The sequence below is a fragment of the Oryctolagus cuniculus genome, chromosome 3, assembly GCF_964237555.1.
Source record: "Oryctolagus cuniculus chromosome 3, mOryCun1.1, whole genome shotgun sequence".
Taxonomy (NCBI): domain Eukaryota; kingdom Metazoa; phylum Chordata; class Mammalia; order Lagomorpha; family Leporidae; genus Oryctolagus; species Oryctolagus cuniculus.
This window is the reverse complement of record NC_091434.1, coordinates 124,833,230-124,850,286: the sequence shown is the minus strand read 5'-3', so window position 1 is coordinate 124,850,286 and position 17,057 is coordinate 124,833,230. Positions and strand designations below refer to the sequence as shown.

Sequence of the window (17,057 nt, the reverse complement as noted above, 5' to 3'; positions counted from 1 at the left end):
TCCTGCTATCTCCTGCCAGAGCTAGCAAGGTCCTCAAGATGTCAAAGCATCATAAAACACAGAAAGATTTTAGAATTTAATTAATGCACTAAGTTAAAACTCAGACATAGATAGATGGTAGGTCGGAAGGCAGACAGACAGATAATAAATAAATGACAGACAGATAATGGCAATAGAGTTCTACATTCAAGTTATGCTATGCAGTTGCCTGTGTATGAATAAATAGTCTATTCAGGATTTTCTGTGGAGTTTTCTAAATACACAGAATACATGAGCTGTTTAGATTTTACTGGTAATACTAATAGGTAGTATGGGGTTTTGCAGGTAGTGGTGGTGAAGGGGCTCGTCTGAGATTTTTTGACAAACCTCCTAGGTTTCTATGCCATTGTCCTTCCCTCCCCTTGCTGCCCCTGACACACAGTAAGGACAATGGTAGTTATAGATGAAGTTGTCAAAGATTTATGAAGAACTGGGTTGTGTGTGGTGGCTTAGGGAGAGGGATTTGCAGCATTTAGAAGGTGGACCATTATATAGCTATAAATTAAAGAGTTAAAAATATTCATGGAAAATGCGTGTTATTTTTAATTTCATTTTCCATAAATTTTTTGAAGAGTCATTGTATGTGAGTAGAGGTCCACATTTCAGGTACGATTTAGTATATTTAGCAACCAGAGAAACTGCCCATGCCAAATCTCCAGATGCAGTTGTGGGAATCTAACATTTTAAAAATGGGAGATTCTTCCAAATTTTGGATATGTATTATATGAGAGAAAGATAGGTATTTAAATTGAGTCATTCTCGTTGGAAGGAAGGGATTGAAAACCAAAAGGTGGCTCTCAAGTTGTTAAAGATAATTTAGACACGTGGTGAAGACAGGAGGCACTATTGAAATGAGTGCATCACTCCCTTGTAGGTCACTCTGCCGCAGGTCTGCCTGATGATGGATACAGGCATGGCATTGTTTACACGTTTGCACTCATGCTACTGAATCTTTCAGTGTATATGATACACATGTTTTAATCTCAGCTTTAGTAAATATGAGAGCATCATAATTAAAAAAACTGAGTTCATGCATTTCAATGTACTTCATCAAAATATTCTAGGACTGAAAAGATCTGGGCCAAAATCAAGGCTACCTCGGCTTCTAATGTTTAAAGTATTTTATTGTGAAGGGCATAATCTGAATCTTAGAGTGTGGTTAAGATTTGATTCTTTCTAAGGAAGTAGGAGATGTTCTAAGAGGGCCATTGGCATAGAGATACACAAGAATGCTAAACTCTAGAGGAGAAATAACTATGGGAAATATCGTGCTTTTAGATTCTTTCCTTCTCCCCCGCTTTTTGCCTTACTCTTTCCCCTCCATGATTGTATTTCATCTCTTCTGATTTCTCATTTTCCACCTTGCCTTTGCCTGCCTGAATACCCACCCACACACATACACACAACATTTCCACTATCACCTCATTGTGTCCACATAAGCATGGGTGTATGTATGTGTGCATGCATGCACATGTGCTACGTAATCATCTTTGCTTACAAAGACCAAGTTTTTCCACTAGAGCCACAATGCCACAGTCCAGAATATTTGCCTGTGGCCAGCTGCTCCTCTAACCACACTGTCCTCTCCAGTTGACCCCATCAGCCTCTCTCCAAGTTCCAGTTTTACAAGTCCTAGTAAAAGGTTCTCTGAATGCATTACAAACACTGGCATAAGCCGTCATATACTGCTCACTCCGTCCTGCAAGAAACATGAACCAAGCCTCCCTCACGTGTGTTTTCACATAGTGCTGTAGCAAGTATCATGAAACAAGAAAGAGTAAGAAAAGCTTTTGTCTCCTGGGCTGTGCTGTCCCCCTGGTAAGACTAGGATGAACATGCTCATGTGTGTGGATGTTGTAACAAGTTAATAATTTATAATAGGTAGCAGCATTTAGGGTAGGCATTTGACACGGACTCTAAGCCACTGTTTGGGATACTTGCATCCTACATCAAAGTGCCTGGTTATAAGTTCCAACTCAGCTTCCAATGCCATCATCCTGCTACTTGCACACCCTGAGAGACAGCAGGTGATGGCTCAAGTATTTGGGTACCTGCCACCTACATGGGGAACTTAAATTGACTTCCTGTCTCCTGACATCATCCTGGTTGAGCCCTGGCTGTTATGGGCATTCAGTGAATGAATCATCGGATTGAAGATCTTTCTCTCTATCTCTGTTTTAAATAAAATGAACATAAATAGAATTTTACAAACAGATTTATCAAGCACTTATATTGTGTCATAGTTATAAAACACATATTAAATTTTAATTCTTACAAAATCTTATGAACTATAGATGAGAAAATTTAATGACATTACAGCCCTCATGATGTCATGAAGTAGAATAATCATCCATTGCCAAGTAAGTTATGAATTATGAGCAAATAAAAGAGATTGAGTTCTGCTACTACCAGGTCATCTCCAATCTCAATGTCTTCCTGGAGGTGGTAAAGTAGAATATGATAAGCCTGAATGTGGCAGTTGATAGCGGTGGTTTGGCTACTACTGTGTCATGATTGAGCTGTAGGACTCTGGACAAATTACCTGCAGGCCTCAAGCTAGTTTCTTATATTTAAGAAGATAGGCCGGCGCTGCTACTCAATAGGCTAATCCTCCGCCTGCAGCGCCGGCACACTGGGTTCTAGTCCCAGTCGGGGTGCCAGATTCTGTCCTGGTTGCCCCTCTTCCAGTCCAGCTCTCTGCTGTGGCCAGGGAGTGCAGTGGAGGATGGCCCAAGTGCTTGGGCCCTGCACCCGCATGGGAGACCAGGAGAAGCACCTGGCTCCTGGCTTCGGATCAGCACAGTGGCTGCAGTGCGCCGGCTGCAGCGGCCATTGGTGAACCAATGGTAAAGGAAGACCTTTCTCCCTGTCTCTCTCTCTCATTGCCCACTTTGCCTATCAAAAAAAGAGAAGAGATATATATATATATATATATATATACACACACACATATATATATGTAAGAAGAAAAATATGTAAGAAGAAAAATAATACTCATGCTATAATTTCCTGAGGATCAAATGCTACAACAATAATATCGTGGCTATTTATTAAATGTGTAGTACCCATAAGATCCTTGAAATTTGACATGTATTATGTATGTATGTACACATGGGTATCACTATCTGTTTTTAATACTAGTTCAATTTATTTTTTAAATAGAATCGGGGGCAGTCATTGTAGAGCAGTAGGTTAAACCACTGCTTGGTATGCATCCCATATCAGAGTACTAGTTTGAGTTCTGGCTACTCTGCTTCCAATCTAGCTTCCTTCTAATGTATCCCAGGAGACAGCACTTGATGACATGAGTGCTTGGGCCCCTGTTACCTACACGTGAGATCCTATTTTCCTGGCTTTTGGTCTGATCCAGCCCTGGCTGCTACTGACAGAGAATGAAGCAGTGGATGGACGATCAATGTTTCTGTTTTGTTCTGTCTTTCAAGTAGATGAAAATGATTAGTAAACATTAGAAAAAAAGACTTTGCTCAATGTCATCAGATCAACACGTGAAAGAATCAGGATTGAGATCCAGCTTTGTGTGCCTTTAGACTAGCTGCTTTCTTTCCTTGTAGCACATAAAATGGTGTACATGTGGGGAAGATGTGTCAAATACATTAATACACATGTAGTATAATTCTCCTCTCAAGGAGGGTTACTCTTAGGGGTCTTATTTCTCCAGCATGATGGCCTCTCCTTTTATGGCATATATGCTTGAGCTGAAAAGCCATTGTCATTCATAAGAACCATCCATAAAAAAGAAGAGCACTTGAGAGCACATAGACAAGGCACTGCCATTATCTAGCTCAACAACCTATCTTACCAGCTATGTAGAAGCTGATGGGATTTTGAAACTATGGGATGTAAGCAGTATATGTCAAGTACTTTTGGTTGTCTGTTTCTTTGGGTTCCTTCCAAGATGTCAACAGAACAATCAGAGAGCATCTGTTATAATCCACAGGTGTGTCATCTCCCCCCTCTCAGTGCACTGACTCAGAGTGAAATTTGATGTCTCTTCCTCTTTTTAGATCCCTTCGGGAAGGTGGATGAGCGGGAACCACTTACCAATGCAGTTCGAAGTGATTCGGCAGTCATTGGAGGTAAAACATTCAATGTTGTCAGAAGCAGGAAGCGTGCAAATGATCCTCCACTCTGAGAGTGATCCAACATGGGAAGTGAGATACTCAGCAGACTCATAGAATGGCGGATGTCCTAAATAGAACTCTGGCCTCAGAATCAGCCCTAAAGGCACTCGGATCTGGCTGAAAAGCCCATGAGAGTATTTCAGGCATGGAAAGCCAAGACACTCTGGCAAAAAGATCTCTGTGAGTGAGATCCCAGTGGAAAGAACAGGTCTTCAAAGAGGGAGGTACCTTTCTCTGAAGGGAGGAGAGAACCTCCACTTTGACTATGACCTTGTCTAAACAAGATAAGAGTCGGAGAACTCAAGGGGCTTCCATAGCCTTGGAAACTCATGACTGGTGCATAGGGAGATTACTGATGCCATAAACAGGAGTGTCAATTTGTAAAGTCAACAACAGGAGTCACTGTGCACTTACTCCTCATGTAGGATCTCTGTCCTTAATGTGCTGTACACTGAGGCTTAATGCTATAACGAGTACTCAAACAGTATATTTCACTTTGTGTTTCTATGGGGGTGCAAACTGTTGAAATCTTTACTTAATGTACACTAAACTGATCTTCTGTTAAAAAAAAAAAAAAAAGAAAGAAACTATCAATTCCCAACTTGACTCTCACTGGGATTAAACATGACAATAGGTCTGATCTGATTTCATCATCATTTAAAAAAAAATCATCTATTATTTTTCACTTTATGTTTCTGTGTGGGAACAAACTGTTGAAATCCTTACTTAAGGTATAATAAGCTGATCTTCTGTATACTAAGATAATCGAAAATGAATCTTGATGTGAATGGAAGGGGAGAGGGAGTGGGAAAGGGGAGGGTGGTGGGTGGGAGGGACGGTATGGGGGGGAAAGCCATTGTAACCCATGAGACGTACTTTGGAAATTTATATTCATTAAATAAAAGATAAAAAAAAAAAAAAAAAATGATCCTCCACTCTGGAGAAAGTTGCCTAAAGCTTTGGTACACCAAGAACCCTGCTTCCTCTGCAGCACTCCTCCCCTTACATGAACAGTCTTGTGTGCTGCGTGGTCACAGGCACTCACTTCCACGATGTCACGGGTTCTGTGGGTTGTTCTGCTTATGGTTCATCAGGTAGCTGAGCACTGAGTCAACAGCTGGGGCATTCATTTACAGACAGGCAGCCTGCATTCTGTTCATCTCATCCAGTTGTCATTTTTTTTCCTAAAGCACAAACAAAGCGGGCCAATAAAAAAACATATGGGGAAGAAGCTACATTGGCACAGACAGATGGGTATAGCTTTGCTCCTGTGGGGTTTCCTCCACCAAGTGATTTTGGTTAGATCTAATCATCAGAGAGACACCCATGGGGCTGGAGTTTCCAATCTATCCGCACAGATGGTTACAGATGCAGATCTCATCCGCTCTGCTGCCTGTGCAGTTCCTGCCCACTGCCCTGCTTTTCCATCTTCTCATTGCCTGTTAGCCTGACCCTTTCTGAGTCTGCTTCAGCTAGGCTGATGCCTGTAAAAGCTTGATTTTTCTGTCTGGGTCTCTCAAAACAGAGAAACTCCCAGTCCTTGTTGAATGTAAGATGCCACCAAAAGACTAACTTCTCCATCTGAGAACAGTAACTGTAGCAGGTGCTTCAATCCTTGCCCTTTGGCAGCCTCGATGAACTGATTCACACCAGATGGAGTTCTCCTTTTAAAAGTTGGCAGTAACCACAGTAACCATTCACTTGACTTCTATTAAATGAGCCCTAGCTACTAGGCAGGCCCTATGCTAAGTTTAGGGGTACACAATAAAAGATCTGGAAACTGCTCTAATAGAATTCACAGTGTGCTGGGGAGGGGAGAGTTAACAGACAACAGGAAGCAGAAATTTGGCTGTGGGGACATGATGGTGCACCACTGTGATAACTCTAAAAAGCAAAACCATTACCTTCCCTTATAGAAGCTCTTCAAACATCTGAGCTGCATGTCTGCTCAGGGAAGAGGTTCAACTTGATTTTTGCTGGGCATCAAACAATGTGGAAGAGAATTTTGTGCCTGTTTTTCTTCCCATAATTTCTAATTTAGCAAGTAGGGGAAAGACTTCTGTGACTGCTAACATTTTGCCACATATTGATACGACTTTTTGATTCTTTTCAAGGACAGAAAAAAATTAGCCCAGCCCCAGAGGAAAATTCCTGGGAGTGTGGGCAGCCTCCAACTCTGACTATCCCATGCATTGTAAAAGTGGAAAACTGTTCCCTATTTCACCTCTTAAATCTGAAGGCCACCCATGGGAGTCACTCACAACCACTCAGTTTATTCATAGGTTTGTTATCTTGGGCAGTTTTCCTTTATCTTGCTCTGTAATATTTGGAGAACATACCATATAATGACTTAGAAATACATTTGGAATATGTGAATGCATATATATTTATAATATATAAATACATAGCATATAAATTATAGAAGTATAAACATATTCTTAAAAAGCGGTGCAGTCTTCATCGCTGTTCCAGCTCTTCAAAACTTTGTGGAAAACATTCAGTCAAAATACTTAATTCTCTAAGAACTGTGTTTATGAAAATCATGTTATAGTGTGTATGAAAATGACTTTCCAGAATGGATATTTTTTAATCAATATTTACACTACCTAGGAAGAAAAACAAAGCAGCAGCAAATATAATTTACTAGGACTAAATGCTCTTATTTATTGATTACCATTGGCATCTTCCATTATTTTAATTCTGGGAAACCTACATTTGTGTTGAGACACATTCACCAACTTCCACAATTTCACTAGCTCTTGCTGGTATTGCCTTTCAAATCCCAAGAACCTTCCTGAAAAAGGTGGGGATGAGACCTTGAGTTTAGTGAGGGCGACTTGCAAAATAGATCCAATAAAATCACATAACATCAAAATAAAGGAGTCTGATGTGCCTGGGCTGAAGCTTGCCACCTCCATGGACTCTGAGCGTCAGGAGTATAAAGGTGTCCCTCTCTGAGCTACCCTGTGATTAGCAGGGTGATTGGCAGTGAAGGGATTCCTTAAAGTTTTGGTGAACCTTTAATTATTAATGATGATTTTTAACAATTGTAAAACGTAGTACAAATGTACATGCAAGGAGCATGCATAGGGATGAAACATTTATATTCTAGGATGCCAAAGTATCTTCAAATACCCCATTGCAAGGTGACAAGGAAATGTGCTAATTACAAATGATGGCTACACATTCTTCAAAACAGATTTTGAAGAAAGAATTACTAAGAAATCCATTGCTAGAGCCATTTCCTACTTATAAGATGGCATTCTTAGTCCATTAAATAGCTACTTTTATTATTTAAACTGCCTTTCAACCTAGTTAGTGTGAGAGTGGAAGGTTTACAGGGATGAAGACTGAAGGCACTTCAGGAGGTCTTTCTGCTCCTGTATTTGTTTTGTTACCTTGCTTTGCTTTTCTCTCCACCATCCCTCATGCCTCCCTCTGCAGATACTGCTCTTCTCATGTTCCTCTCTGTCTCCCCTCACCCTTTCTCTGCAGGAGTCATAGCCGTTGTGATATTTGTCATCTTCTGCAGCATTGGCATCATGAGCCGCTTTCTGTATCAGCACAAGCAGTCCCATCGTACGAGCCAGATGAAGGAGAAGGAATACCCGGACAATTTGGACAGCTCCTTCAGAAATGAGATTGACTTGCAGAATACAGTGAGCGAGTGTAAACGAGAGTATTTCATCTGAAACTCTGCAGGGTCACCTAAAACTCTTTTTTTGAAGTTCTTGTTTATTATTGTTCCCCCTCCCACCTTCTCTCCTGGATGTTCATTTGGGTCATTATCTTTCTCTGAATTGTTTTCCATTTGGTTTCTGGAATCTACTTGCGTCCACCACAGCATCAATTCCCTTGACCCAGCTTAGGAGATCAGGCAGCTGCGGCTACTGCCTTCCTCTCTGACACCCGTCGTGGTGAACACGACCTCTCAGGAGACTGACGTTACTGTTCTAGACAAGGAAGAGACACATGTGTGCACACATGCATATTCACTTATGTGTTCCTCAGTTGTGCAGACATTAGATCTGGCAGACTTGCTTTGAACTTGAACTCTGTGACTTAGGCTATCACAGTCATCCCTCTTCTCTTTCAAGTCCACTCGGTACTAGGGAATCCAGGGCAGCTGAAAGGTGTAAGAGAGGTTTGTTTGTGACCATTTAAGTTTCCTTACCAGAGGCAGCCCCTTACCCTAACTCTTCACTGTTATCCTCAATGACTCTTGTCCCCTGAGTATTTTCAGATGTAGGATTGCTGCTAGTAGTGGGCAATTGCTTTGCTCATTGCTGACAGCCCTCTCTTGGGGCTGCCTCTTTGGAACAGCACTCAATAGCATAAGCCTAGGGGAAGCATGGAAGTAGTAGCTTGAATCTAGGAGGTAGAAGGAAAGCTGCTAGGAAGTAGATGTTCCATAACTTCAAAATCGCCTCCTCCACTTCTGTAAGAATTGTTAGCTAGGTTATTCCTGGATTATTATATTGAGGTGAAAATATATAAACATATATAGATAAATATATATATATAAGTTGCTGCAGCATAAAGAAATTCAAATAAGAGTTGAAAATAGTATCTGGCTCTACAAAATTGCTAAACCATCCTAACTCAGTTTTAAAACAAAAATGGAAAAATAAAACTGCATGAAAGAAGAGAAATACCAGAATTCTTCCCTTCCATCCACATATTAAATATTTGGTGCACAAAGTAAATACAGGTTTGTAGGCATCACAATTTAGAACAGATGTAGTGAGTCCACTTCTGTCTGTTGAGCTGTTTTCTGAGCAACTTAGGATGCACTGAAATGTATGACATTCTGGTCACCTCTAGCTGACCACAACTTGATTCTAGAGGAGCACCTACACTCTGTAGCACACTGTATTTTCAAACATACTGAATGATGTAAGTATAAGGCCCTTACCCACACACATAGATTTTTTTGCAGACTTCTAAGTAAGTCAGCAACGAATTTCAGGCCTTTGACTCCTTTGGTGACAAAGCAGCAAAGTTATCCCTCCAAGAAGACACCTAGCACTCACGTATGAGGTGATGGTGAGAGTACTGCCAACATTGCTGTAGCAATATACCTCACTCTTGGCCCCTGGCTCTTCTTGGAGAAAAAGGAAAAGAGAAGATAACATGCTGAACATGCCAATTCAGTGATACATAGATGTGGACCATACCTCCTTCGTCTTTGCAAGGCACATTTGATCTGGATACTATTACAGCCCTGCTGTCGGCCAGGCTTGATGGTTAGCAGATGTTCTGGCTTCTTCCTGGGGTGCCTCTGCTCTTCACCACCGCCCTGCATCAGGAGGTTCACAATGACAAATTCACATGTTTCATCCAACTGCAAGCCTATCACTTTGCTTTCTGTGCCAGAGCTCATGGAATACAGATTTCATTTGGGACTCAAATATTTTTCAACTTTTTGCACTCATGTTCTCTCCTTAAAATTTTCTGCAGATTCTTACTTTATCACCCTATCATTTCTGTTCTGTCCTTTTAAATGATATCCTAGCAAATGCATTTTAAAATAATTCTAACCAGGATACCTTTTTCCCCCTCTAGCTTTAATGAGATGAGTGATCTTTTAATAAGATGGAAGATCATGAAATACCATTTCCCTTTGCCTTTTCTTCCCCTTTCTTCAATTTTCACTTTTGCAATTTCTATTCCTATTAAAAGTCTGTATAAATCAGGCTTTGGCTTGGCTGCATGTTCCTTTGTCCCCTGAAATAAAAGCCACCTTGAAATGCAGTGGGGTTAGCCTGCAGCATCTATGCTAATGAAATGGAAGGGAAAGGAAGGTGTGAGTAATAAAACTGAAACTCTTCGGTATTCAAGTCTTGGAGAAGCAAGGACTGTATTTTTGCTTACTGGTGCTGATAGGAAAAGTGGAGGATTAGCAAAGACCACCGCACAGTTTGATGTTCTTATCTGTTTATAAAGGCCTGTAGAAAGTTGTATATGGGGAAGGACTTGTGGAGCTCCACCCTAGGTAATTCTGCACCATGGAATCCTCCAGTATCCTCCCTACATGGATGGACCACATAGACAAACATACTATGTCCCATAGACCAAAAGGTGCATGCCAAGAAAGCCCAGCCTTCAGATCACTGTGTGCATACAGTCTCAGGACTATGTAGAATTCTTTTTACAGGGTTGAGTTGTTTTATAACCTCAAGGAACCCTGTAATCTCCATTAGAAGTATAGAAAAAACAGTCAATCTGCATCCTGCAGAGCAAAATACAATTTCAAGTTAGAATTAAGTGCTAATTCCAGCATCGCGGCTCACTAGGCTAATCCTCCGCCTGCAGCGCCGGCACCCCGGGTTCTAGTCCCTGTTGGGGCGCTGGTTCTGTCCTGGTTGCTCCTCTTCCAGTCCAGGTCTCTGCTGTGGCCTGGGAAGGCAGTGGAGGATGGCCTAAGTGCTTGGGTCCTGCACCTGCATGGGAGACCAGGGAGAAGCACCTGGCTCCTGGCTTCGGATTCGCGCAGCACGCCAGTCATAGCGGCCATTTGAGGGGTGAACCAACGGAAGGAAGAGCTTTCTCTCTGTCTCGCTCTCTCACTGTCTAACTCTGCCTGTTAAAAAAAAGAAATAAGTGCTAATTCCAATTGTTTTTCCTTTGTGATGGCAAGAACATGATCTTATGCAATGGTTCAATTTTATGTTTCTATCTTTGAGCAATATCAAAAACCAGTCTCTGACAGCATTCTAATCCTCCCTTAATCACATTTTATTTATTTTTTAAAAAGATTTAATTTACTTCAAAGACAGGGTGACAGAGAGAGAGAGGGAGAGAGACAGAAACAGAGAGAAAGAAAGAGAAATTTCTATCCGTTGGCTGATTCGCCAAATGGCCAGAATGGACAGGTTGGGCCAAGATGAAGTCAGGAGCCAGGAACTCCATCTGAATCTCCCATGTAGGTGGCTGGAGTCTAAGCACTTGGGCCATCTTCCTCTACTTTACCAGGTGCTTATCAGGGAACTGGATTGGAAGTGGAGCAGCCAAAATTCAAATTCACACTCCCATACGGGATGGTGGTATTACAGGTAGTAGTGGCTCAATCTTCTATGATACAACACCGGCCCCGAGTCACCTTTTATTACTAGAGTATGCGTGTTTCCTAACTTCATATTATGGCCAACTGGACCTCCATTATCTCCTCCACTTTAGCCCTCAGTCTTTATAAAAAGACCTCATGGAAAACTGTCACTTTACAGGAAAACCAAAAACACCTGTGTGGTTTCAATTTCTGAAGGAACAATTTCATTGATATCATTTCCACCAAACAAATCTATTTTTGCAAGCAGCAGCATATTTGCTTATCCTCAAATACACTTAACACTCAGTGCATCACTCATTGTGTGAACAGGCTAGATTGCCATGGCTTCCATGAGAATTCATCTGGAGAAACAGACATTTGTCATTTATCAAGATATATTTTTATGAATAGCATAGCCTCCTTTATTCATTTTCAGCTGCATACAGGAGATTTATTTTAAGGATCTTGGGAGTGATTTTTTATGAGAATGTTTGTTCTCTTTAGCAATAACACAGATGGTACTAACCCAACTTCTATCTTTTGACAGACTCATGATCGCTGTTGTATAGTAGGGGCAGGATCAGAACAAAGTCAACAGATTGCTCCCTTCTCTCTTTATTCATTGATGAAATATTTATTGAATGTCCACTACTCCACGGTTTGTGCTAGGCATCAAGTGTACAAATATAAATTACACTTTGCTCTTGCCCTTGGGCAGCTCACAGCCAGGCAGGAGAGGTATATACTGTTGTAACAGGGGGTTGCATATAGTACTAGAGAATGCAGAGCAAAGACCCCGCACAATTTTTTCTTGGGAAAGCACTTGATAGCGACTTAAAGAAACAGATGCATTCCTGGAAAATTCTTGCAATTACTTTCACCTTCAATAAGCAGCTTCATTTCTCTTCCTCAAAGCAAATCTCTATCCATGCAGACAGATTTCTGCAAAAGGAGGTGGAACAATCTTTGGGGATAGCAATAGATGGTCCCTGTCTATGACTGACTTTGAGGGAGGTGGAACTTTTTCTCTACATTGATTTTCCTGTGTTGGTCATGAGATTCCAAAATGATTCCTTCCCACGTGTCAGACCTCAGGGTAGGTTTGGGATCCTGTTTGGTGAAGGAAACAACAATCTCCAGTCCTGACGCTCTCCTCTTTTCTCAGTGCTTTACCTGCCAAGTCTTAGTGACATCGCACATGTCATTGCTCCTCCAGGCATCCATAAACATGGCTTTACCTTAGCCCAGATGCTCCTTTTTCCTGGTGAACCATGTTGTCCACTTAGGAAAACCTTTGGGAAATAGATGAAGTGCATCTTTGAATAACTAACTGATTAAAAATCATTTGCCACTTATATAAGTCCTGGCCTCTGCACCCTGCTTGGATATTTCCAAGCCTGAAAACCATGTATGTCACCTCTCTGTACCTAGCAAAACCACGTAGTGAGGGTTCAAGGAGAGCATCTTCTGTATGGCATTCAGGGAGACAGGAATCAGCCCTGTTGAATGCTTTATTAAGAAAAAGCCTTGGCAGTTTCCCCAACAGCTGCGCTGTCTTCCTTTGAATTCTCTCAAATACCTGTGTATTTCTGCAACTCATTCTTCCTTAAGCTGAAGGCTTGGACATGGTTAGTCCTTAGTCATCTTACAAATCATGTGTAGAATAAATAAATAAATAGGCCTTGTTGTTCCTGTGGATGGGAAAGGAAGTTAATGGAAGAAGGTACAGGCAAACTCAAAATGTTTAGAGTATGTGGAGGATAACTAAGTGCTATTTCATGTCTCTCATGCAGTTTGAAAATGTTTTCTTTAAAAGACACATAGTGTAATTGAATTACTTCTGCAGTCTGTTCCTGAGACTTTCTTAACTTCCATTCCCATTCCCGCACTCGCACTCACCCTTTTCATTGTTAAACCATTGCATTTACAGATTTTGCTGTACCTAGTTCTCAGTTCTGCATTCACAAGTTGCAAATAGTTGGACAACTTAAAGGGGAAAAAGTATAACCCACATCTACACATGCACACACTTTGTAAAAATAGGGCTGTCATTCAACCTTTCTGCAGGAAGTTCTCTGTACGTATCTTTTGGTAGGGAGAGAAAAACATTCCCTTTTGTGTTGACAATTAGTTCATTTTTTCATATAAGAGTTTAACAATGAACTGTTTGTTTTTTTAAGTGATGTTTTTCTCTTATTTTGCACTAAGGTACACTGAGGAAGAACAGGAAAGCACATTTTCTAGTGAAATATTGTACTTTGTAAGCTAGTTGTCTTTTGTAATGTTTGTAGTCTACAAAGTGGCTGAGCAGATTTGAGAAAAGGTTTAATACAAAAGCTGGTTTTGGATTTTGATCACTCTTGCTGGGGACACATTGAGGAGGAAGAGGGGATTCGTGGCAACTATTGGTGGTTGCTGGTGTGGAAAGCAAGGTCATGGGCTCCTGTGTGAATCAGGAGTGGCAGATCTTCCATCATCCTGGCTCCTAACTCAAGAGTCTCTCTAGTGCATTTGGGTCATTGTCCTACACACAAGGGAAAGAGGCAATATCATGGGCTTTGCATGAGGAAATCTGTACTCTCTTTTGCATGACATTTTGGATCCTTCCCAGCCCTACACCAACCATATTTTTTTTCAAAAGTCTTAAAAATTTCATCAAAATTGTCCCAGGGTGCTTTAGAGTTATCACCACAATTACCTAACCTGCTCAGGTTAAGCACCAGATACAGCTTTAAGAAAAAGAACTGTCTGAAAACTCCTTGGGTTCACTCTCTAAAATCAGATCCCCCTCTACCCACTGTGGAAGTCCTGAGATCCTGGAAACTGTCTAACAGTCATCACAATCTTCATCGGTCCATCTGTCCAGAGGAAGGTGGCAAGGATGAGAATGGACAACACACATGCCAGGGACCCACCATCTAACACCATCTTAGAATATTGCTTCATTCACTTGGCCTTCATGAGACACAGAAACTCCTACAAAATGCAGGACACGATCAGAGTAGTGGTTGGCCATTATCAATGGTGGGGCTAATGATGTTAATGATACACTTCAGGTCTTCTTTTCACTAGCATCACATTCTCCCTCATTTCAGATGCCAGCAGCAACCTTGGTGGGCATCAAAAAGGGGTACTGGACATGCAGCCCCCTGCAGATATAACGAAAGCCTCCATTCATGGGAGCACTTCCAATGAAACTCTAAGGGACAAGAGGAATAGACATCTGGCTAGTCACACTTTTCCATTACATTCAACCCATATCCCAAAGGCTTTACATGAAATATTTACACAGTGTCTTCTCTTTGAAAGGCAGTATCAATTTATATAACCTTGTCCTGCCTTAAATCCTCTTGCAAAAAAAAAATACCAAACTGTGTTTAAAGCAGCCTAGTTATGCTGATAAAGACAGACTTCATATTTAGTGAGAACCCAAGTCAAGAATTTGTTTCCTTCTGAAACTCTGTGTTTTGTTGAGCTGACACTTCCTTAGTTAACTAGCCTATGACAGAAAGACAGCCATCTGTAAATAAATACACATGGCCAAGTACCAATAAAACTTTATTCACAAAAACAGGCAGCATGCCAAACCTAATCCATGGGCTATAGTTCACTGATCTCAGAAAAACAGTATTACCATGTTCATACCAGATGGGAGTTAGTTTTCCTCTGGTATGTTTGGGCCCTCTTTTTTGAGGAATGAGGAAAAGTAGAAAGATTGCTTTTAATCAGTAAACAAGAAAATGCAAAATGACTTCCCCTCCACCGTACAGCATGTCAGGCTGTTTGTTAGGGTAAAAGCACAAAACAGGTCATCTCCTTTGTGGATCTGCTGGAGTCTACCTTTTCCTTTTGATCTTCTGATTTTAGTTCCTAAAACAGGATCCCAAGTGATGTTGCCTCATTCCAAGTCAGTTTTGTAGACCACGTAACATGTCCTAATACACAGTATGAGGATAATAAAAGTTAGCCTTAGATCTCTTTGTTTTCTATGGTTATTGTTGTACAGAAGAAAGACTTAAACTGTAAATAATGTATATTTAATAAAGAGAGAATTTTGTATGATTTTGTGTGGAAGAAAAATGTGTCTTGCTGTGTGTTCTTGGATTAATGAAGAGCTGGACAATTAATCCTCGAGCTACCATTCTCATCCCTTATACCACAAACTCCCAGACAACATGACCTGGGGCTTGCTGGAGAAACCCGAAGCTCCCGTTCCCTGTGTTTATTGATTTCAACATGGCTAAAAGTGCCATCATTTGCTCTCCCATCAGTCATCTGAGTCATCCTGGATGCACTCCTGGCTCAAATGTACACAAATCAAGCTCATTTATTTGGTTTTAAGATCAAGTTCTGGTGCCATTCTGATTTCAGCTGCCCACATAGCACCTGAAGACTTTGAAATTCTGATCAATGTCCACTTGTAACAGCTGCATTGTCTTTTTAAGTGTATTTTAATAGACACATAATAAATGCACACATTTATGGGGTATGGCAAGGAGTTTCAATTTGTCGATCAGATTAAGGTCCTCAAATACTTAGCATTTCTTGGTTTAGGGAACATTCAAAACCCTCATACTAGCTATTTTGAAACACATAATTAACTACTGTCAAACATAGTTACCCTAGTGTGCTATAGGTGTTAAAAGCTATTTCTCCTATGCAGTTGCTCCCTGGTGCCTGTTAAGCCCCCTGTCACTTCTCACCTTCCAAGCCTCCAGTATCCACTGCTGCACTGTCACATTCCAGGTCTAGGGTATCAAGTAAACAGTTACATTTCGTATCTTCCCTTGCCTACATCTTCTTATCAAAGATCTTCATCTTCACTGTGTGTGTTTGACAAACCAAACATAGACTGCTGTGAAATATGAGTAGAACTTTCTTCATGAGATGTTACTATTTTTACATATTGGATAGTTAGTCAACATGCAGAAATAAAAATTTGAAAAAAATTTTAGCTTTTATGTATTTATTTGCATCCTAATTGAAAGGCAGGGGGGGAGGGAGGGATATGTATATATAGAGGGGAGAGATATCTATACCTATATATATATATACACACATATATATGTAAATATATATAGCTCTCTCTCTCTCTCTCTCTCTCTCTCTCTTTAGAGAGGTCAATTTTCCATTTACTGGTTCACTCCCCAAATACCTCCTAGAGCAAGGATGGCCCAGGCTAAAGCCAGGAGTCAGGAGTTCAATACAGGTCTGCCACATGTGTGGCAGAGACACAAGTACTTGAGGCATAATCTGTTGTTTTCCTAAGGTGTACTTCATCAGAAAGCTGGGTTTGGAAACAGACAGGTCTCAAACCAGGGAATCTGATATGGTGTACAGGTGTCTCAACCAGCCTCTGATATGTTACATATGTTATGTCATGTATCTCCTCCAGGAAGGAGTGTTTTTTTTTTTTAAATATTTATTTGAAAGTAAGAGCTAAAGGGGGGGGGGTCTTCCATCCACTAGTTCACTCCCTAATTGGCTGCAACTGCCAGAGCTGCGCCAATCTGAAGCCAGGAGCCAGGAGCTTCCTCCGGGTCTCCTACGTGGGTGCAGGGGGCCAAGGACTTGGGCCTTCTTCTACTGCTTTCCCAGGCCAAAGCAGAGAGCTGGATCGGAAGTGGAGTAGCCGGGACTCAGACCAGAGCACACACGGGATGCAGGTGCTTCAGACCAAGACGTTAACCTGCTGTACGACAGCACCAGTCCCCCAGGAGGAGGTTTTAAACACGAAATAAATACTCAGATTTATGTTTTAGGGGTGTGTATTTGACCAAAGGGTTAAGATGCTGTTTAGAACCATTACTTCCCACATCAGGGTACCT

At 41.2% G+C, this 17,057-nt stretch overlaps 1 protein-coding gene across 1 annotated transcript in view; it reads left to right on the top strand.

The window, feature by feature from the left end:
- The window catches only part of CNTNAP5 (contactin associated protein family member 5), a 985,000-nt gene extending 968,902 nt beyond the window's left edge, over positions 1-16,098 (top strand). The window contains exons 23-24 of the mRNA XM_051848810.2: positions 4,065-4,136; positions 7,677-16,098. Coding sequence (XP_051704770.2) covers positions 4,065-4,136; positions 7,677-7,873 — 269 coding nt within the window. The 3' untranslated portion in view covers positions 7,874-16,098. The remainder of the gene's footprint in view (positions 1-4,064; positions 4,137-7,676) is intronic.
- Positions 16,099-17,057: the final 959 nt, after the last annotated feature.